Raw genomic sequence first — 24312 nt, forward strand, 5'->3', positions numbered from 1 at the left:
GCGCGCACGCACACACGACTCCGCGCAGCCACAGGTTGGACAGCGCAGCTTTTCTAAACCGACCCAAACAGGACGGTGGAAGCAACGATGCGCTTCTCCTCGCGCATGATCGAATCTCCGCGTGAGGTTTGGACTCTGGCGAGACTTTTGTTTTTTCCTGGAGCGGCTCTAAGCGCGTCGGCAGCGGCGATGCCACAGGTGCGCGCGGCGACATAATGGCCTGTAGGAGCGGCTGCTGCTGCGGCTCCATCAACGAGGACAACGCGCGGTTCCTTCTCCTGGCGCTGTTCATCGTGGTGTATCTGCTGTGCGGCGCCGCCGTGTTCTCCGCGCTGGAGCAGCCCAAGGAGCGCGAGGCGAAGGAGCGGTGGGCGCAGAGGTTCGAGCATTTCAGCCAGAGGTACAACCTGAGCAGGAAGGAGCTCAACAACTTTCTGAGGAGCTACGAGGAGGCGAACATCGCGGGGATCCGCGTGGACACGATCCGGCCCAGATGGGACTTCACGGGGGCTTTCTACTTCGTGGGGACGGTGGTGTCGACCATCGGTAAGAGACAGTGCTCTTTTCAAACGCGCCTTTTTCCTTCTTCTGGCTCTGCGCTGCAAACCGAACAACAAGTTTGAACGTCATTTTGTTGAAAAACATTTGTCATATTATTTTGTTAATTGGACCTAATTGCATGTTGTAATCTTTGATGCGCAGCCTCTGGGCAGATGTGGCATTGGAGAAACATAAAGTCTATTTGCAAAAACAGATGAGCCATATGGCCTAAATCAACATCATTTGTAAAAAAAAACAAAAAAAGAGAAGATATCACAATAACAATATATTTTAAATAAACACTAATGTCCTCACAAATATGATCTGTCCGTATTTTCTAAGGTCAGTGTTTTTGCTGCTCTGATGGAGCTGAACGTATGGTTTACACAATAATATAAAATATTACATCCATCCATCCATTTTCTTCCTTCTATCCGGGCCGGGTCGCGGGGGCAGCAGTCTCAGCAGAGATGCCCAGACTTCCCGATCGCTCTCACCTCCTCCAGCTGTTCTGGGGGGACCCCGAGGCCACACCAGGCGAAACCTACACAGACATGGGGAGAACATGCAAACTCCACACAGAAAGGCCCCGTCCTGGTGGGAATCTAACCCGGGACCTTCTACCGCGCTACCGTGCATCCAGACACGTTCGACCGATTTAGGATTAATTAAAGGGCTATGCGAGCACTAACTCCTCTTTTCAGCGTGCAGATCACAGAGCTGGAGAACTTTTTTTCATTGATTTGATTCCGTTCTCATTTACAACAGTGATCTGGCCAAGAGACAACACAAACGATTTACAAAACAGACTCTTGGATGAATCTTAGTCAGATGTAGCGTGGCCTTAGCCCTCGGTAAACTCTGGTCAGTTATTATTTCCCTACATGTACGTCTGGGTCTGATCTCAGTGGCCGATTTCAGCCTCCCATTCAGCGAGCCGGGGAGGCGGGTGTTGTACGTGACGTCAAGCATTTGTGCCGGATTGTAGTTTGGCAGCGGCGGCGGATACGAAAGTAAAGGAAGCTCTTCAATCTGTTCTGGCTCGGCTCCCAAATTGAATCCCCCAGAGTTATGATACTGTAGCTTGAGTCCCTCACTCGGGCACATTACATACGTCACGACCGAACAATAGCAATTGGATAAAATCAGATTAAATCGTTAAAAACTTTAAAAGGAGTTCGCCCCTCCCACCAGAAAACGGAACTCAACTGTGAAGATCGAGACCCATCCATCCACCATCCATCCATCCATCCACCTCCTCCAGCTGTTCTGACCCCGAGGCCACACCAGGCCAGCTCGGAGACATAGTCCCACCAGCGTGTCCTGGGTCTTCCACGAGGCCTTGTCCCACTAGGACATCCCCCGCGGGAGGCGACCAGGAGGTATCCGGAACAGATGCCTGAGCCACATCAGCTGCTCCTTTCTGCGTGAAGGAGCAGCGACTCTACTCTGAGCTCCTCCCGGGTAACTGAGCTCCTCACCCGATCTCGAAGGGTGCGCCCAGCCACCCTGCGACGGCCGCTTGTGTCCGCGATCAGCGATGTCAAAAATGATATTGCGATAACGATACGTGATCCGATATGGCCCAGTCCTACAGAGCAGTGTTTTTCATTACCAGGTCTGTTTCTGTGCCATGAAAATATAAAAAAAACTAGTCCTCGATCAAATGTGCACGACTTGAGTTACACAAGTGTCATCATAGTTACAGTAACAAATATAAAAAACGATTCTGAAAATGAAATAAAAACGGAGATATCTGCTTTTCCACACAACTCTTCGAGATTGGAGTATTCAAGAGGTCAGGGTGGAACCAAAAGGAGCTGCAGTAGAAGTGCAGTGGATGAAGCACATGGAAGAAGACACTCGGGGAGATGAGACTTGGTCGTGCTCCTTGAAGCCTTGTGTCGCCTTTCAGGGTCGGCTCGTGTGGTAGGACTTGTTCTGCGCTTGTCATTCCCACATCGAGTCCATCGCCGAGGCAACCGCTAATTGAAACGTGAATGAGTCAAGGGCGCGCGCCGGAGCTAATTGGTCCTTCATTTTCCTGAACATCTGTCCATCTACTGGGCACATGTTCGGGGGGAAATGAAGAGACCTGAAGCGTCATTTCCAGCACAGCAGTGATTGTCGCGTGGTTGATAATAAGGCAAAACCTACATCCATCATGAAAAATGAACAATCATGATGAGCACATAGTCACTATATTAGAATTTGGAAGATCAGATTCTCAATCCAGAGCCAGCTGTTCGAGATTGTATTTTAACATGCGATATGAAGCATTTGCAAGTCAACAAACTCACCACCTCCACATGCTACCAAGAGAAAACTACACTGGAGGCCGGCCAAAGCTTGGATTTTATTTATTCTGCTGAACAAAAGCCCCAATTACCTTCAACATTATGTTCTTTCCTTGAATATGTCTTTTGTTTCTGTCTCGATTAGATTTCGCTGACAGTTTGAGCGAAGGGAAGCCGTCTGAAATGAAGCCTTTAATAGTGGTTATGTTACGGCTGAATGGTGAGCTTACACGTGTTGTATAGACTGATAAACAAACCCTATAGTGTAACCTTGCATGGTTTGCCAATGAAGCTCTGGACCTACTTGCTTTGAGGCACTTACTCATACCACGCATTGAATAAAGGATCGCTGTTTGAAGGTCAGAGGACGGCTGTAAACATTGGTATTTGCCATTCTGTAGCGGTGGCGTGCGGATATCAATCTGCCGGGACGATACAGGATAAAAAGGTGAATGACAGCACGAGCAATTCATGCATATGTCACTGTCAAGCCATTAGCGTGTGCTGATTTGTGTCAGGAAGAGAAAAGGAGGAGTGTTTTGATGGAGTTGAGATAGCGCTTCGAGACCTATTGATCGCGCCATGTCATTACAAACTTGTCATTGTTTGTCACTGTAATAAATGTCCTTTTTTATGTTGCTTTAAGGTGAACAAGACTGTCATGATTGAAAATGATGTGATATATACATCCTCCATCCTATATACATACACTGTTCATTCCACAGAGGCGCTCAAAGCCTGATGTGTTGTCTGAGAACTATTCACTCGAAGGCGCGTTCAATTGACCCAAGTTTAAACCGTTTTTTTTCCCCTCGCAGATATGTGTCGATTCGAATATGCAGTGATCCTTTCTGGTCCTGAACGCCTTCGCTTTTCCTCGCCTGCTCGCGTGTGTGAAAAAGATACTCGTAGTTGTATCGATTGGAGAAACGAACCATTACCTCATGTACCAATGCATCCCATGGCAACAAGACATTAGCAGGTTTGTTGACCGATCTTTTATGGACGCAAGGACATGTCTGTGAGCAAAAGACTAAGACTAAGACTATAAGACTAAGACTAAGACTAAGACTATAAGACTAAGACTAAGACTAAGACTATAAGACTAAGACTATAAGACTAAGACTAAGACTAAGACTATCAGACTAAGACTAAGACTATAAGACTAAGACTAAGACTATAAGACTAAGACTAAGACTATAAGACTAAGACTATAAGACTAAGACTATAAGACTAAGACTAAGACTAAGACAATAAGACTAAGACAATAAGACTAAGACAATAAGACTAAGACAATAAGACTAAGACTATAAGACTAAGACTATAAGACTAAGACTAAGACTAAGACTATAAGACTAAGACTAAGACTATAAGACTAAGACTATAAGACTAAGACTATAAGACTAAGACTAAGACTAAGACAATAAGACTAAGACAATAAGACTAAGACAATAAGACTAAGACAATAAGACTAAGACTATAAGACTAAGACAATAAGACTAAGACAATAAGACTAAGACTATCAGACTAAGACTAAGACTAAGACTATAAGACTAAGACTAAGACTATAAGACTAAGACTAAGACTAAGACTAAGACTATAAGACTAAGACTAAGACTATAAGACTAAGACTAAGACTATAAGACTAAGACTAAGACTAAGACAATAAGACTAAGACTAAGACTATAAGACTAAGACTAAGACTATAAGACTAAGACTAAGACTATAAGACTAAGACTAAGACTATAAGACTAAGACTAAGACTATAAGACTAAGACTAAGACTATAAGACTAAGACTAAGACTAAGACTATAAGACTAAGACTATAAGACTAAGACTAAGACAATAAGACTAAGACTAAGACTATAAGACTAAGACAATAAGACAATAAGACTAAGACTAAGACTAAGACTAAGACTAAGACAATAAGACAATAAGACTAAGACTATAAGACTAAGACAATAAGACAATAAGACAATAAGACAATAAGACTAAGACTAAGACTAAGACTAAGACTAAGACTATCAGACTAAGACTAAGACTATAAGACTAAGACTAAGACTATAAGACTAAGACTAAGACTATAAGACTAAGACTATAAGACTAAGACTATAAGACTAAGACTATAAGACTAAGACTAAGACTAAGACAATAAGACTAAGACTAAGACTATAAGACTAAGACTATCAGACTAAGACTAAGACTAAGACTATAAGACTAAGACTAAGACTATAAGACTAAGACTAAGACTATAAGACTAAGACTATAAGACTAAGACTAAGACAATAAGACAATAAGACTAAGACTAAGACTAAGACAATAAGACAATAAGACTAAGACTAAGACTATAAGACTAAGACTAAGACTATAAGACTAAGACTATCAGACTAAGACTAAGACTAAGACTATAAGACTAAGACAATAAGACAATAAGACTAAGACTAAGACTAAGACAATAAGACAATAAGACTAAGACTATAAGACTAAGACTAAGACTATAAGACTAAGACTATAAGACTAAGACTAAGACAATAAGACAATAAGACTAAGACTAAGACTAAGACAATAAGACAATAAGACTAAGACTAAGACTATAAGACTAAGACAATAAGACAATAAGACTAAGACTAAGACTAAGACGAAGACTATCAGACTAAGACTAAGACAATAAGACTAAGACTAAGACAATAAGACAATAAGACTAAGACTAAGACTATAAGACTAAGACTAAGACAATAAGACTAAGACTAAGACTAAGACGAAGACTATCAGACTAAGACTAAGACTATACGACTAAGACTAAGACAATAAGACTAAGACAATAAGACAATAAGACTAAGACTAAGACTATAAGACTAAGACTAAGACAATAAGACTAAGACTAAGACTAAGACGAAGACTATCAGACTAAGACTAAGACTATACGACTAAGACTAAGACAATAAGACAATAAAACTAAGACTAAGACAATAAGACAATAAGACTAAGACTAAGACTATAAGACTAAGACAATAAGACAATAAGACAATAAGACTAAGACTAAGACTAAGACTAAGACTATAAGACTAAGACTAAGACAATAAGACAATAAGACAATAAGACTAAGACTAAGACTATAAGACTAAGACTAAGACAATAAGACTAAGACTAAGACTAAGACGAAGACTATCAGACTAAGACTAAGACTATACGACTAAGACTAAGACAATAAGACTAAGACTAAGACAATAAGACAATAAGACTAAGACTAAGACTATAAGACTAAGACTAAGACAATAAGACTAAGACTAAGACTAAGACGAAGACTATCAGACTAAGACTAAGACTATACGACTAAGACTAAGACAATAAGACAATAAAACTAAGACTAAGACAATAAGACAATAAGACTAAGACTAAGACTATAAGACTAAGACAATAAGACAATAAGACAATAAGACTAAGACTAAGACTAAGACTAAGACTATAAGACTAAGACTAAGACAATAAGACAATAAGACAATAAGACTAAGACTAAGACTATAAGACTAAGACTAAGACAATAAGACAATAAGACAATAAGACTAAGACTAAGACTAAGACTAAGACTATCAGACTAAGACTAAGACTAAGACTATAAGACTAAGACTAAGACTATAAGACTAAGACTAAGACTATAAGACTAAGACTATAAGACTAAGACTATAAGACTAAGACTATAAGACTAAGACTAAGACTAAGACAATAAGACTAAGACTAAGACTATAAGACTAAGACTATCAGACTAAGACTAAGACTAAGACTATAAGACTAAGACTAAGACTATAAGACTAAGACTAAGACTATAAGACTAAGACTATAAGACTAAGACTAAGACAATAAGACAATAAGACTAAGACTAAGACTAAGACTATAAGACTAAGACTAAGACTATAAGACTAAGACTATCAGACTAAGACTAAGACTAAGACTATAAGACTAAGACAATAAGACAATAAGACTAAGACTAAGACTAAGACAATAAGACAATAAGACTAAGACTATAAGACTAAGACTAAGACTATAAGACTAAGACTATAAGACTAAGACTAAGACAATAAGACAATAAGACTAAGACTAAGACTAAGACAATAAGACAATAAGACTAAGACTAAGACTATAAGACTAAGACAATAAGACAATAAGACTAAGACTAAGACTAAGACGAAGACTATCAGACTAAGACTAAGACAATAAGACTAAGACTAAGACAATAAGACAATAAGACTAAGACTAAGACTATAAGACTAAGACTAAGACAATAAGACTAAGACTAAGACTAAGACGAAGACTATCAGACTAAGACTAAGACTATACGACTAAGACTAAGACAATAAGACTAAGACTAAGACAATAAGACAATAAGACTAAGACTAAGACTATAAGACTAAGACTAAGACAATAAGACTAAGACTAAGACTAAGACGAAGACTATCAGACTAAGACTAAGACTATACGACTAAGACTAAGACAATAAGACAATAAAACTAAGACTAAGACAATAAGACAATAAGACTAAGACTAAGACTATAAGACTAAGACAATAAGACAATAAGACAATAAGACTAAGACTAAGACTAAGACTAAGACTATAAGACTAAGACTAAGACAATAAGACAATAAGACAATAAGACTAAGACTAAGACTATAAGACTAAGACTAAGACAATAAGACAATAAGACAATAAGACAATAAGACTAAGACTAAGACTGTAAGACTAAGACTGTAAGACTAAGACTAAGACTATAAGACTAAGACTAAGACTATCAGACTAAGACTATAAGACTAAGACTAAGACTAAGACTATAAGACTAAGACTAAGACTATAAGACTAAGACTAAGACTAAGACTATAAGACTAAGACTAAGACTATAAGACTAAGACTAAGACTAAGACTAAGACTATAAGACTAAGACTAAGACTATAAGACTAAGACTAAGACTATAAGACTAAGACTAAGACTATAAGACTAAGACTAAGACTAAGACTAAGACTATAAGACTAAGACTAAGACTAAGACAATAAGACTAAGACGAAGACTATCAGACTAAGACTAAGGGCCCGATCTTGTGCATCAAAACGGAGACGATAGCGTGACATTTTGCCTCAGTAGGACCACTTTGTGATCTTGCCACTCCAGACGTAGCGCATTTAAGTGGGTGGAGACACAGATTTTCCTACAAAACCAGATCGACTCCGCCTCCAGGAGAGTGGTTGTGTGGTTGTGTGGTTGTGTGGTTGTGGGGGGTGAACATGTGCTTTTGTTTTGCTTCGCGTTCACGCCGAGCGCGGCCGATCCGCGCCACAGCGGACGCTGTAGCTCTTTTTCTCTCGAGACGTGAACATCGTTTTGCTCACGATGGGGTAAATAAAGTTTTTAGTTTGACCTGTGAGAGCCTAAGGCTTAAGAAAGAACGCAAGACAGCGCAATGTAAAGGAGGAAGTGAATGTCAGCCGTGTTTCCATCAGTGCAGTCGCCTCCTCTTGTGACGCCCCCTCACAGGTGGCGGAGGGGAATGGCACATATAGCGCCGCCACTCCGAAAATAATTCGCCAAGAGCCTGCGCCGCCCCGTGCGCCGCCACAAGATCTGGCCCTAAGACTATAAGACTAAGACTAAAACTAAGACTAAGATTAAGACTAAGACTAAGTTCTCAGAAAAAAGATGTATCTGACGTTTCTTTGTGACAGACAGGTTTCAGGATGAGGATTCAGAAGAAAGTAGAAAAGACAGTCATCTGAGAAAAAAATATCACAGGAGGCAAACTCTCTTTTTGTCCCTCTGTGGTTAAGCACAAAGCTAAATATTACAGATGCTTGACGTTTAAATGCAAATGTTTCAGTAGATAAATCATGCACGAGATGAGTCAACCATCTGTTTACATCTCTCAGCTTACACACAGGAGTGTGTGTGTTGTGGCTCGCTGTAGCTCATGTGTATGTTCACCATGAAAAGCGGGGAACAGTTACGTACCCAGTGACCTTGGCCTGTCGTGAATGAATGCGGAACCATATGGTGTTTGTCATTTTTTTGCTACGCGCCAGCACTACCTGGAACTCACTGTAATCTTTAAAAAATAAATCAAACGAGTCTCAGCTAATCTCCATATGAAAGGCAGACGTCCACATCGTGCAACACCACAATGTGTAAGTGTCAAGAAAAGCATTAAAGTGCAGCGTTTAGTGAATTGTTGTAGATCTTTCACATGTTGCCAGCATTCCACTGCTACTTTTAGGCACTTTTTCAGGTCTTCTCTTATGACACAATGCCCACTTAACCTCCTGCTATTTTGGCCCACGTAAAGACCACCATTTATTTTAATTCGCAAAAAGGTCACTAGTCGTCAGAGCGTGAGTCACCCGTCAAATGTGCCTCTTATGAAGTCAGTTTGTCCACTTTAATTCTCAGTATTTTCCAGATCTACTACTCCCCAGAACCTATACATTGGTTTTGTCTCTGCTCAGTCATCTGCCACAATCTAAATGTTTCCATATACTGTAATAGCTGTTGTTATGAAGATGTCAGTCATTGCGGCTGACAAGGAACGTAAGAAAAAAATAGATGTATTGTTCACGTCAGTTCAATGGGTAAATATGGAGGTCTCGGTTTTAATTATAGCACCTTGACTGCAGAGCTCATGTGGCGGCAATCAGGAGAACTTACCTGACTCAGCAGTGAGGGGAAAGTGCTTAAAATAGGGGAGACGGCTCGAAGTGTTTGAAGTGAAACTTATCTGTGTGTAAGTAAGTAAGAAAGTGCTTGATGTTAGGGTTAGTCCTGAGCCGCTGCCACTGAGGGCCAGCCTGAGAGACCGGGAGGTTTCTGGAGGCAGTGTTAATTTCTTCGACTAAAATATTTAGTTGTAATTTTAGTCAAAGTGATATTTTTGACGACTAAAATTGGACTAAAACTAAATTAAAAGTTTCTCATGAGACTAAAACTGTGACTAAAATGTCCAGATATTTTAGTCGACTAAAATAAGACTAAATAAAAAGGAAAAGGAGAGACTAAAATCATCCAAACTTGTATTGAGCGTCTGAAAGAGCCTCAGATCATGTAAATTCTCTGTTAAAGGATCAGCTCTGAGCTTTGTTCATGTGGAGCAGCTCCATGAAGCAGAGGAACAACATTAAACATGATTATAATGAATATTATCAATGCAAAGTCCACTCAATTTGTCTTAAATTTAGTCGACTAAAACTAGACTAAAATTGAGACAATTTATTTTACTAAATCTTGACTAAAATTAACTTACATTTTAGTCAAAAGACTAAGACTAAAACTAAATTAAAATATGTTGTCAAAATGTACACTGTCTGGAGGCAGGGTAAACCAGAGCACCCGGAGACCTTTCTGGCTGCCTTCAGTACTCTTCTGGAACGGTTTCAGGCTCCAGAGCGTGGTGTCCTGCACTGTTCAGCTCCTCCATCTCCTCCTTTCTCTTCCTCCCTCCACTCCCGCTACGCCGCCTTCTATCTCGCCCCTTCTCATCTTCACCTCTGTCCTCTTCCTTCTCCCCTGGCTCTGACGCCAGTCCTCACCTGAGGGTCACCTGTGAAACTCCAGGACTCAATGAATATAAAAACACACCATCTTCCTGCTTGTTCTCCAGTGAATGTACATTAATCGGAACAAGTAGCGATAGAAGGCCTGTGTGGCTTAGCTGCAAGTCCTTTTTTGTTTATACAGCTCCTCTTGTGACGCCTCCTCTGTGAAATCTGTGGATTTGTAGGTCTCAAATGCCTCCCAAAGGCCTTTAGATCATCAGTTGTTCACTTTTTATAAAAGTACAGTAGAAGTTGAAGAAGGAAAACATCAAAAAGCAAAAAAGTAAACCTAAATAAGTGTTAATAGGACAAGGAAACAAGTATTGAGCAGTGATACAACACAAACATCCAAACAAAAGTTCAATAATTACAATAACAAACAGCTCAGAAACGGTTGAGTTGTAACATTATGAAGCTGTGATTGGAGCCATGTCATTAATGATGGCAAAGATTATACTCAGAAACAAATACCGCCAAACTCTTTAATCCACTCAAGACAAGAGTGTGTCAGCGTAAGTACATCATAGGGAGCACAAACGCAACAACATCCCAAAAATAAATATACTCATTACAAAAGCAATTTAGCATTATGGTAATCCCATTCGAACTGCAGCGAGAATGTGTTATTGTCTAGTCTTTGTTAATTTATCATTATTTTTCAAGTATATTTTTCATGAATAAATGAATAGCAAACACATTAACAGTCTGTTATTGAAAAAAAATGCAAGTGACACGACATTAGACGCTCTCTTCACTCGTGTCAAAACAACTTCAATCAACACAGTGAATCAGAGGAAGGCGACGTGATGGGTGTAAAACATGTTTTTGGAGAAAGTGGTGCTTTTGGCCACCGGCGATGGATCATCAACCATAGTGCTTTCTCCTTCCCCTTTAAATCCAAACAAATACGTAAGGATTAAACAACGAGGAGCCGCATTAGACGGTTCTAACGCCCGACACAGTGTTGTTCCTCCTGCATTATAACGTCTAACGCGGCTCCTCGTGGTTTAATCCGCTTATACCAGGGTCCCACAAACCTAACATTCATAATAAATGTTTTTTTCATTGACTAAACTCACTAAATCTGCCAGACTACGGGACTATTTTGTGTGGGTTATTAGCCGGTCACTGAAGGCTGGTCTCAGAGCGAGTCATTCTCCGCAGCTATTACGAGGATCTCAGTCAGGCTCAACGACACAACATCAGCACAGAATCACAACACAACAGGACAAACCCGGAAACACTTTTCCCTGGAAGGAAACACCGATATGCGGCACTCGTGGGCAGGAGTTATTTACCTTTTAGTCGCTCACACCTGGGCCCCCCCAACTGAAACTTTTATGTTTGACTTTACTAATCCAGACAAATATGCTTCACCTCTGAACTCCCGCCTGAACCGAGAGGACATTTTACCTCACGTCATCACATTTTTTTCCCATCATTTTTTTGTTGGGTGTTCAACTCATTATTGTAGCTTTGTTGTCATTTTTTGTCATTTTTTGTCTTTTTTTTTGGTCTTTTTTCCCACATTTTTCACACTTTTTTTGTCATTTCCATAATTGTTCCAGTTTTGTCACTATTTCCACAGCTTTTTTCCAGAAGCTTTTGGATCGGGGTAAAGCCAAACTGGATAAAATGTGCTCGGTTCAGACGGGAGTTAAGGGGTTAAATGCAGGATCATTTTATGTACGCCTGAAAATGATGAATAGCCTTAACCGTTTCCAATAGAAATGTAAAGCTCATGTTATTAACAGTAGCTAACCTAGCTGCTCACTCTCCTCTACAAACATTTAGCAAACACTAAATCTAGGGCTGCTCGATTATTGAAAAAATAATAATCACGATTGTTTTTGTCATAATTGAAATCACGATTATTCAAACGATTATTTGTTGCCTTTAAAAAAATCCATCAAAAAAGTGACAAAAATCCATCAAAAAAATGACAAAAATCCATCAAAAAAGTGACAAAAATCCATCAAAAAAAATGACAAAAATCCATCAAAAAAGTGACAAAAATCCATCAAAAAAAATGACAAAAATCCATCAAAAAAATGACAAAAATCCAGCAGAAAAAAGACAAAAATCCATCAAAAAAATGACAAAAAAACATCAAAAAAGTGACAAAAATCCATCAAAAAAGTGACAAAAATCGCCTCCTCTGTGAAATCTGTGGATTTGTAGGTCTCGAATTCCTCCCAAAGGCCTTTAGATCATCAGATGCTCAGTGTTTATAAAAGTACATTAGAAGTTGAAGAAGGAAAACGTCAAAAAGTATGGAATTGAAATAGTACTTTTTTGTAAACCTAAATAAGTGTCAATAGGAAACAAGTATTGAGCAGTGATATAACACAAACATCCAAACAAAAGTTGAATAATTACAATAACAAACAGCTCAGAACATTATGAAGCTGTGATCGGAGCCATGTGACAAAAAATCCAGCAGAAAAAAGACAAAAATCCATCAAAAAAATGACAAAAAAACATCAAAAAAGTGACAAAAATCCATCAAAAAAGTGACAAAAATCCATCAAAAAAGTGACAAAAATCCAGCAGAAAAAAGACAAAAATCCAGCAGAAAAAAAGACAAAAATCCAGCAAAAAAGTGACAAAAATCCCAAAATTAAAAATTAGAAAAAAAAAATTTGAAAAAAAATTTGAACAAAAAAATTAGAAAAAAAAAAAAAAATTAGAAAAAAAAAATTATAATCGATTTTTTGCGATTATGCTAATTTTGTAATCGTTTACTGTTTTAATCGAAATCGTAATCGAATTTCGATTAATTGCACAGCCCTAACTAAATCCATCTCATACGTTCCTGTCAGTCACTAATTACGCCTTTATCTGATTCAGCTGTGTCATGCGTTGCTACGGCGACGCCCACAGCGGAGTGATATCCCAGTGATTTAACTACCGGACTACGTGTGCGGTTATACCAAAATAATGCACCAGCCAATCAGAATCCAGTATTCACCCAGACCATGGTGTAATATTGTTTAATTGTACTCGGCAGAAGCACAATCGTTGTCACAGACCGAATAAATGAGGTGCTGAGAAAGTTCATTGATTCATTCATAAGCTTTTCCACCTCCGTTCCACTGTGACTCGAGGTGCAGACTAAATATGGTCCAAAACATTATGCGCAGTGTTTGTCGGTGTTTCTGGAGCCACCGTTCTCACTCACACTCTGTTTTCACATGTGCTGAAAAGGCTATTATTGGCTGCTGCAGATGAGAATATCGCTTCACTGAGCCTTTGGTGTGAAATGAACGAAAAGAAAGTGCTGATGGGTTGTGGATTCGACTTCTCACTTCTATTTTTCTGTCCATCTGCCATTCACACCGAGGAACATGGCTTTGGAATATGGAATCCAGTCATTCATGTCAGTCTCATCACCATGTTGTTTTCTGTAAGATGAGAAGTTTATTTAGGTGGAAATGAACGACAGTAAAAGCATGTATTTTTCCCCATTGGCTGCCACCATCATCAACATGTTGGCTTAGAATGACAACGACAGATACCGGAGTCCCATCACAGGCAGTTTCCTCTCAACAAACAGCAGGGATTCTTTGTATTTCTCAGACAACAGTGGTGTTATACAATGCTGCTTAAGTTCAAGTGGGTGTTAAGAACAGGATAAGGCTCATCACCAATGGCAACCCATTTGAGAGGCATGAAGCAAAATGATTAGTCTCTACAAATGATAAAGAGATGGGGCAAAGGTTTAGCTCAAATGTAAAAAACACTCTCTTGCCTTAAGAGAACCCTTATATGGTGACCCCAACACCCTTCATAGAGCCTCTTATTTCATGGCCCCCAGGATAGGAATCATCAAACCCAGGGGCTTTGGTGAGGTAACGTCCATGTTCGGATCGGCTCTTCTGAATGTTCAAGGTTTGAGTTCGATCTCCGTTGTGAAAAAAATACTCTTTTTTCTGTCATTTTTACACAGATCGACCCTGAACGAACTCCACAATCAGCACGACAGCAGCAAGAAACACAACTGAAAGCATTCCACACAAAACATGCCTTGACGGTTGTGGACTCCATTCTTTAGTTGTGGCACTAGATGCACACTTCAAGGGTAAAAATGGGTCCCAGTGTAATTTTCTTTCATTTGAATGAAAAGGTGCCTGGCAGCGTTCAGGTCTCAGTTATTTTCCATCCATCCATTTTCTTCCGCTTTATCCGGGGCCGGGTCGCGGGGGCAGCAGTCTCAGCAGAGACGCCCAGACTTCCCGATCCACACACACCTCCTCCAGCTGTTCTGACCCCGAGGCCACACCTCCTCCAGCTGTTCTGACCCCGAGGCCGCTCCTTTCGACTCTACTCCGAGCTCCTCCCGGGTAACTGAGCTCCTCACCCCCAGCCACCCTGCGAAGGAAACTCATTTCGGCCGCTTGTATTCGCGATCTCGTCCTTTCGGTCATGACCCAAATCTCATGACCATAGGTGAGGGCGGGAACGTAGATCGATCGGTAAATCGAGAGCTTTGCCCCGACTCAGCTCCCTCTTCACCACGACAGACCGATACAGCGACCGCATCACTGCTGACGCCGCACCGATCCGTCTGTCGATCTCACGCTCCATCCGTCCCTCACTGAGAACAAGATCCCGAGATACTTGAACTCCTCCACTTGAGGTAAGGACTCCCCACCGACCTGAAGAGGGGAAGGAGAACCATGGCCTCAGATTTGGAGGTGCTGATCCTCATCCCGGCCGCTACACACTCGGCTGCAAACCGCCCCATCAATCAAATCAAATCAAAACGACTTTATTCATCCCAATGGGCAGTTCTGTTCACTGCTCTCTGGTCATAAAAACAGTAAATGGAGACACATACGACCACATACAGACGTCATGAACTGAAAGAGCACCAGGACACAAGGGGACCAGGAAAAAAAGAACAAGATAAACTCTGCCTTCCTAGATGTTGTCATTTAAATTTCTGACAGCAGTCGGAATGAAGGACTTTGAACAGCGGTTTCTTTTCTGCTGGGGGACGACATATCGCCCCCCGGAGGCATCAGAGTAAAGTGCGACCGCAAGACATGATTTTGTTGACCCAAAATCGATGGAGTCTTTTGGACGACTCTTTTCTTCCAGAGTGAGGCGAGGTCTTCCAAACGCACACCAGGAATCTGACTACACACTTTGACAATGTGGTTCAGACTGTTCTGATTTTTCACAGACCGGCGTCAAACCAGCAAATAAAAGAAAAGGTTAAGACACTTTCAATAAAAGAGTGATAAAAGTTGCTTAAAATATTTGCTGATACATTAAAAGAGTTCAGTTTCCTCATCAGGTGAACTCGCTGATGTCCACGTTTGACACTTTGCTCTGTGTTTTTACCAAGAGAGGAATCAAAAACAGTTTTTAAATTTTTTATATTTTGGTTATTTTCCTGGCTTCATAAAACAAATCTATATAAACATGAGCCAGTCTTTTGACTCAGCTCTTTATAAAGAGTCGACCCCTGTGTAGAGCCATAATAAGTCAAAGTAAACATTTATCTATCACATGTAAAATTATGGGCACCGGTGTGAGGACTTTTCACTAGTCAGAAGATCGAATATCTTGTTTCTGAACTTGTTAGTTAGTTAGTTAGTTAGTTAGTTAGTTAGTTAGTTAGTTAGTTAGTTAATTTATTTTCTTCTGTCATTATGAACATTTAAATCACATGTCACATGTTTTCCAAATATCTTAGACATTTTACAATAAGAAAACACATACATGAAGAATTTAATCTAAATGATGCCTGATCGAAGGTGTTTAGGCTGAAGCCAAGACTTATTCTGCCTCTAAACCCCCTTTACACCTGTGACTCTGTGTCCCAAGAGACTCATTTTACACTTTCTCTAATACCAACGATGGAAACACTTAAGCACAAAACTGACAACTTCAACAATCAGAAATGATGCTTTGTTTCCTCGATCGACTTCTTTTCTAATGGTCTTCATTCAAGTGTTCTATACTTCTCTATGTTTAACTTATACATTTTCTTAAATGCTTTAATAGTTTTGGAGCCTTAAGTTGAATAAACTGTTCCATAGATCAAGGCCTTTAACTGATAAACACCTCCTCTTAGTGTTACTGAGCGCCAGAGGTTTTTGTAGCAGATCAGTTCCTCTGAGGTTGTATGTAGATTCTCTAGTTTGAAACATCTCCTGTAAACACTGAGGGAGCCTGAGATTGTGAGCTTTGTACATCACAACTGCTGTGTAAACATCAACAAGATCATGCAATTTTAAGATATTTAGTCTAATAAAAAGTGGATTTGTTGGAGCCAAGTATTCTGCATGGCTGATCACTCTAACTTGTCATTGCTATGGCAACGGTACAACCAACCCACTTATTCGTATCTGTCTCTCCATCCGTCCATTTATCTCTTTTTATCCATCCATCCCTCTTGCCCTGATGTTCTTTTTTATTTTTCTGTATGATGTGCATTCGGTTCATTTCGTCCGATCACCCAAAGCACGAGGCCTTGAAACCGAAGATCTCCTTAATTGAATAAAAGACGGGTATTTTGTTCAAACCGCCACGCGCTTTTCAACAAGCCTTCAACCCTGGCAAACGGCGAGAAGAAGCGAACAATAAACAGCCTAAATGGGCACAGATCTCAGCAATTTCGCACGAGGGAATAAAGAACCAGCTGACACATCCTGAGTTGAATAAAGTGAGTGGCTGCATATGAATCAAAGCACTCAGATTTGATGTGGTAACCGTGAGCAGATAAGAGGTAACTTTTATGAGAGTGAGTGCATTAAGAACAGCTGTGGCGCCGGCAAAAGCCGAGCTACGTGAGCTACGTGCAGTTTCCATGCTCATTTACACATCATTTGTGCATCTCAGTGGAAACAATCATTGGCTTCTTAGAACAAAGGGACATACTGTAGTTCAAAAGGCAGAAAAACAATCTTTGTCAATTGCACTGACGTAAAAAAAAAAAAAAAAAATAGGCTGCCGACTTCTACTGGAGACATTTGTCATGATGTAGTTTCTTGTCCGAATATTTACAGCCTTCTTTCACTAAACATACAGTAGATAGATGTTAGGGACTTGGGGATTTTTTTGCATTGGAAAGAGCAAAGTCAGGACTTTAAAACGAGTCCTCCCACAACTCCCTCGGCCTCAAGTTTGTTAATAAACACAAGTTTCACTAAACCTCCGTCAAGTGCAGGATCTGGAGAATTTAATCGCTGAGTTAGTTTTAAGCTCCACTATTGTATTTTTGATCACGGTGCAGAATTCCAGAATGCTAATGCTAACGACAACTATTCAAAGCAGGAACAGAAACTATGATTGGATCACCTAAAGCAGTGGTTCACAACCTTTTGGAGCCGCGACCCCCATTATAACTGGTATAGGGGTTCGAGACCCCCTACCCAGGTCATACCGTGAGAAATAGGAACATTAGCCGACATAATTCTTAAAATACAGAAATGGCTGAAATAAAATTCATCAAACTACGAACAAATAATGAGACTCTGGTAAAATAGCAAACACATGCTACAATAAAACATTACATGATATGCTAATGAAAATATGTATATTTTATCTAAATGATGTGAGAACCACTGACCTAAAGTAATAAAATAAAACCGGCCACTGCTGGAACGGCCAAGTATTTGTATTTACAGGATGATAGAGCAGACATTTGGAAAAATCTGCCAAAAATATTGGTCGAGCAAATCGGCATCGGCCTTAGAAAAGCCTATATCGGTCGGCCTCTAGTAAATTAGCTTAGCTCTATGTTCCAGACTTTTGCTTGACAATATTTTGACATTGACTTTTTAGAGCTTATCACCATGTTGTTCTCTCATAAAAAACATACCTGGAGGCACATCTTTGAGTAATTTTTAGGATCCTCTCTCAATTAGAGAGGCTTCTAAAACAGACGGCTTCTGGATGGAAGCCGTCTGTTTACTGCGCCAAAGCAAAACAGTCTTTCCTGCATGGGCTAGTTTGTGCATTTGTGTGGCAGACAGCACGCTCATGTTATCAGTGGAAAATCTCTCTCATGCTTTGACCGCAAGGCTATCAGCTTTATTTTCTCAGAAATACATGAAAATGTTGAAGCAACTTTGATGTAAAAAGTTTCAAAGCTCTTCCTTCACACAGAATACCCTTCATATGTTTCAGCTGAAACAGTGCAGAAGTAGCTTGGGGATTCCGTATGTCTGTTGTGACTTTGTGGTCCTGAATCTGCAGCAGCTCCGGGCTGCAGTAGGAGCGGCACAGCCGAGGGAAAGGCAGCGAGCTGGAGCTGCCAATTCAATGCAATACGAGCTTATAATTATTGGGCCTAATTATCAGCCGTAAAATTAAGGAGGCACATCTTTGAGTAATCTTTGGATCCTCTCTAAATGACGTTCGATATGGAGGTTGTGGATTGCTTTTTTGTCAAGTGATTGGCAGGTGGATGGTAAAATGGTAAATGGTCTCAACTTATATAGCGCTTTTCCACCTACATTAGGCACTCAAAGCGCTTAACAGCAAGGATCCAGTCACCCATTCATACTCTCATTCATACACCAGTTTACGCAGACACTGGGGGCAATGGGTGAAGTGTCTTGCCCAAGGACACAACGACAGTGTGCACTTTCAGGAGGTGGGAATCGAACCCCTGACCTTCCAATCATGAGACGACCCGCTCTACCATCTGCGCCACTGTCGCCCCAATAATAATGGATAATAATGATTCAGTCCATCATTGCTCTTACTTTGCGTGACTCTGATCTCCCTCCTTTTCCTTCCAGGCTTCGGGATGACCACGCCGGCCACGATCGGGGGCAAAGTGTTCCTGATGTTCTACGGTCTCCTGGGCTGCGCCTCCACCATCCTGTTCTTCAACCTCTTCCTGGAGCGCGTCATCACCGTCATCGCCGTGGTGCTCAAGTCCTGCCACGAGCGGCGCCACGGCAACATCGTCGTGCCCCAAAATGGCCGGCGGGTCTTGGCGGAGGGCAGGGCCAAAGCGGAGGACCTGTCCGGATGGAAGCCGTCTGTTTACTGCGTCATGCTGATCCTCGGGGCGGCCGCCATATTGGTCTCGTGCTGCGCCTCGCTCATGTACTCCGCCGCGGAGGGCTGGGGGTACCTGGACTCGCTGTATTTCTGCTTCGTGGCCTTTAGCACCATCGGATTCGGGGACATGGTCAGCAGCCAGCGGGCGGTTTACGAGGGCCTGCCCACCGCCGCCTACAGAGTGGGGAACTTCTTCTTCATCCTCACCGGAGTGTGCTGCATCTACTCACTCTTCAACGTGATCTCCATCGTCATCAAGCAGGTGCTGAACTGGCTGCTGAGGAGGCTGGAGGCCCCGTGCCGCTGCTGTTTTCCCAGGAGGGGGCGCCCGCACAGGCACCCGCGCCGGAACGTGGTGGCCCCGGGGAACCTGAGGACGCGCCGGGACCCGTCCATCGAGACGGACGCGGTGAACGAGAGCGAGACCGACGCCGGGCGCAGGATGTCCGGGGAAATGATCTCGATGAGGGACTTCCTGGCAGCCAATAAGGTGAGAGAACACGTGTATTTTTTCTTCAGATGTTTTATTTATAGGCTGAGTTATTCTACGCCTTGCTCACAGCTCAACAGGTAAAACAGAAACAGTCACGACGGATTGTAAATGGTGGTTTACAGGATGGAAAAGGGGAAAAACGGGCTGCGCTTCACTACTTTCTATGGCTGCTATTAGGGATGCACCATAATGGAAATCTAGTTAGTTAGTTAATTTATTTTCTTCTGTCATTATGAACATTTAAATCACATGTTTTCCAAAGATCTTAGACATTATACAATAAGAAAACACATACATTAAGAATTTAATCTAAATGATGCCTGACCGAAGGGGTTTAGGCTGAAGCCAAGACTTATTCTGCCTCTAAACCCTTTTACAAACTGTGACTCTGTGTCCAAAGAGACACATTATACACTGTCTCTAATACCAACGATGGAAACACTTAAGCACAAAAATGATTCTATGTTTCCTCGATCGACTTCTTTTCTAATGGTTTTCATTCAAGTGTTCTATACGTCTCTATCATGTTTAACTTACACGTTTTCTTAAATGCTTTAATAGTTTTGGAGCCTTAAGTTGAATAGATAAACCGTTCCATAGATCGACGCCTTTGACTGATAAACACCTCCTCTGCTAACCTCTGTGCGCCAGAGGTTTTTGTAGCAGATCATCACGTTTGAACCGATGCCGATAACCGAGCATTTCCAGATCACCGAGAACCGATAATGACACCCGATATTAACTCAACCAAAACATATGTGTTAATATAGATCAAATAATTACATTTTACTTGGGTTTGGGTCTCCACCTTTCTAAGACTCACTCAGTGTTTTTACTGTTCCATCATCTGAGCAGGTCTGTCTCGTCTTAGATACAAAACTGGTGGACTATAGACAGAGTGGTGCTTCTTTTTTTGTTTTGTTTTGTGCAGTGCTGGCTGTAACCTGCCGACATGAGAGTGAAATGAATTCAAGTTTGCATTGCACATGAAGTAGATAAGACAGCACCAAAGCAAGACAGTCTTTCCTGCATGGGCTAATTTGTGCATTTGTGTGGCAGATAACACGCTCATGTTATCAGTGGAAAATCTCTCATGCTTTGACCGCGAGGCTATCAGCTTTATTTTCTCAGAATTACATGAAAATGTTGAAGCAACTTCGATGTAAAAAGTTTAAAAGCTGTTCCTTCACAGAGAATACCCTTCATATGTTTCAGCTGAAACAGTGCAGAAGTAGCTTGAGGATTGCGTATGTCTGTTGTGACTTTGCGGTCCTGAATCTGCAGCAGCTCCGGGCTGCAGTAGGAGCGGCACAGCCGAGGGAAAGGCAGCGAGCTGGAGCTGCCAATTCAATGCAATACGATCCTGTAATGATTGGGCCTAATTATCAGCCGTAAAATTAATTATTGGCGTATCGGTGATGGTGTCAAAAAAGCCGATATTTATAGTGGGCCGATATTATCGTGCATTAGTGATGCGCGGGTCAACCCAAAACCCGTGGTGCCCGCGGATTCGGTCGGGTCGGGAACCTCAAAATTACGGCAAACTTCAGGTGCAGGTGGGTCGGGTTAAAAAGTGCACTTTTTTCCCCCTTATATTGTTGGCCCACTACATACAGTGCATTCTTATCCATAAAGGCCACACAAAGCCGCTGTATTTGGTTGAATGTTTTGTTTCATGGGGTAAACGTATCATTATGTTATGTTTAGATGTCACCTGGTCTATCGCTTCTGTATGACTTTGATCACCGCAACAAATGCGTCACAATAGCCGTGCCCAAGCACATAATGACACGCACATGTGATGAAAATAATGCATCAACAAGAAGCACAAGGTGAAACTAAATTCAAAGACACAGCATCTGACTGACCTGAGGAGGGAAACTTCAGGTAAAGCTGCTCCACTTTAGTCCAAACTCCGTTTACTTGACAGAAAGACTCGTCCATGACGTGGTGGAAGTAAAGCCTCACAATAGTTTCTGCTGCTCGTTTCCTGATAAGTCCATAAGTGATTTCAAAGGTTCCTCAGCGGTGCAGCAGCAAAACAAAGCATCAAGTGCTAATTCTCCTGTAAACTCAGCGTCACATGACACGCTCCCGTTTGAGTGATATCCAGGTCAACTCATGCAGCAGTTTTTTAATGTGCGCGGGTCGGGTCGGGTCGGGTCGGCAAACTGAGAGGCTTTTCTCCGGGTCGGGTGGGTCGGGTTTAAATTACGGCGGGTCGAGTTGGTGCGGGTCAGAAAAAAAGCCGACCCGCACATCTCTATCGTGCTTCCCTAGTTGCTACGGTCGCGTATGATTGGACAATGATGTTTTGGGGCAGGTTTTGCATGAGCTGCAAACAAACCCTCACTGCTTTACCTGACAGTTATTCTGATGTGGTGGATTAACAAACACTCTGGGTGTCGCCATATTGTTTTGGTTTCTCTGGCTTCTCCTTGTTGCACTTCCCTCGCCCTCTGGTGGAAGCATTAATGCAGTGATAATGTTTATGCTTGGTACGCACTGATCTGTAACAAAATGTGAACAGAAACTAATATCTGGGCCTCTGCTGGGAACACTGGTGAGTAAAGTGTGTGATCTACTGCACAGGTAATCCCAACATGACTCAGACAGATGCAGACCATGATACAAAACCATGGATAGTGTGCTAGTTTTTAGTAGTAGTAGTAGTAGTAGTAGAAATGTATTGTCCCCGTGGGGAAATTCATTTGCAGTGAGTGGAAATACACAAAGACAACAGTGACAGATCCAAACATTGACACGGCCCGTCAACCTCAGTCTAAATTATGTTAAAATCGTTATCTACATTCCTTAAAAACCTTCTCTGACAGACCAGCTGTGCAGAAAAATGAAATTAAATGATAAAAATCACTGTTTTTCATAAATAAAAGGGCAAAAATGCTCCCTTCGTCAGCATGGAAAACCTAAAGACAGTTTGTAAACTCTGTTATAAACCATAAAGTATCAACTTTCTGTCCTGAGTCTCAGTTCACCTAAATGTTGACTTGTGGCCCCAATCACAGGGGTTTCCCGCATTGCAAGCTGCATGTTCATCCTCATCCAACAATCAGCATAAAACCATTTCATTAGTCACAAATGGCGCCATAAGAGCTTCTCAGGCATAAATTAAACGGGAAGCACTGGAGTTGGTGTTTGACCTCAGAGGGACCTCAGCAAATGAGGCGCTGCAGTAAGACTGTTGAAGAAGACTTTAATAATGCCGGGGCAATGTATGTAACCTAATTCAAACAGGCTGTTATTGTCAAGATAAAGAATGTTCATAACACTTTGCTATGGCTCTAAAAATACAATAATTGGGGATTTACGAGCGAAAGCGTCATCAAATGCGTGATTACAAGCTGCTTATGTAATCATTTCTCTGTTGATTGGAGTTGCTGACGAACATCATCCAATAAAGCGTCCCCTGGAGTGGCCATTATTAGCTCCCTGAGTCGTCCTCTCCAACTCAACAGGATTTAAAATGCAATATTACAATGTTTCCATAGTCACAATCAACAAAGACCAAAAATACAGATTCATACAGTTGTCTTCTCTTCATGAAGTCACCTGGGTTAATATTAAAGCAGAGAGAGAGATGTTTTAAAGCATTTTCAAAGATACTTGTATTAGGGATGATATTTCAACAAGATGAAAGAAAATGAGTTTAATTTTGTCTTTATACTTTGCTACGTCAATGTTTTTCAGATTGTGTTTCAACATTTTCAGAACAAAAAGAAACCTCATTCTGAATTGTGACTCGTGCATTGTGTAGAAATGGACCAGGTTTTTGTGGAGCCACTTGCAAAGGGCTCGAGCCACTGGTGACTCTTGAGCTCCTGGTTCGGACATAGAAGTGTCCGCAAACGCTGACAGCAACATTCTCAAGACAGCGATCTGGAAGGGACGGTTGTTTTCGTGCTTTTGGCTTAATTTACTGCACTGAAAGGAGTCACAAGAGAGAAATAAACAAGTTATACAAGAAAACGGAGAAGAAATTCTTAATGGAGTAAAGTGTTATGAGATATTTAGCTTACTTTTTCTAAATGGGTAACTTATAGGTGTGTGAGGGCAAAGATACACAATGGGACAATTTACTACAGTACTTACACACACAATTTATTCACTACTGAAATCTGACGACATCAACAAAGTTTTTCAATCAAAAATACTTGCAGATTTACACTGACAAAGTTTTTGATAATTAGCTGTATTCCTCATACAACCAATTGTTTTATGAACTATACTTTATCCACATCTTAAAGGGATATTTCAGGATTTTGACACAGGGCCTCATTTCCTAGTTATCCAGAGTGTTGTTGATATTTTAAATTCATGCAGTACTTATATTTGAAGAGTTTGGTGGTGCTAGGCTAGTGCTAGGCTAGT

At 41.1% G+C, this 24312-nt stretch overlaps 1 protein-coding gene across 1 annotated transcript in view; it reads left to right on the top strand.

Annotated features, from left to right (window-relative positions):
* The first annotated feature begins 43 nt into the window (after positions 1-43).
* Positions 44-24312, top strand: part of kcnk13b (potassium channel, subfamily K, member 13b) — a 30061-nt gene continuing 5792 nt past the window's right edge. Inside the window, exons 1-2 of the mRNA XM_079571830.1 lie at positions 44-546; positions 19163-19920. Coding sequence (XP_079427956.1) covers positions 216-546; positions 19163-19920 — 1089 coding nt within the window. The 5' untranslated portion in view covers positions 44-215. The remainder of the gene's footprint in view (positions 547-19162; positions 19921-24312) is intronic.

The sequence above is a fragment of the Gobius niger genome (assembly GCF_951799975.1).
Source record: "Gobius niger genome assembly, chromosome: 15".
In the NCBI taxonomy this organism is placed as follows: Eukaryota; Metazoa; Chordata; class Actinopteri; order Gobiiformes; family Gobiidae; genus Gobius; species Gobius niger.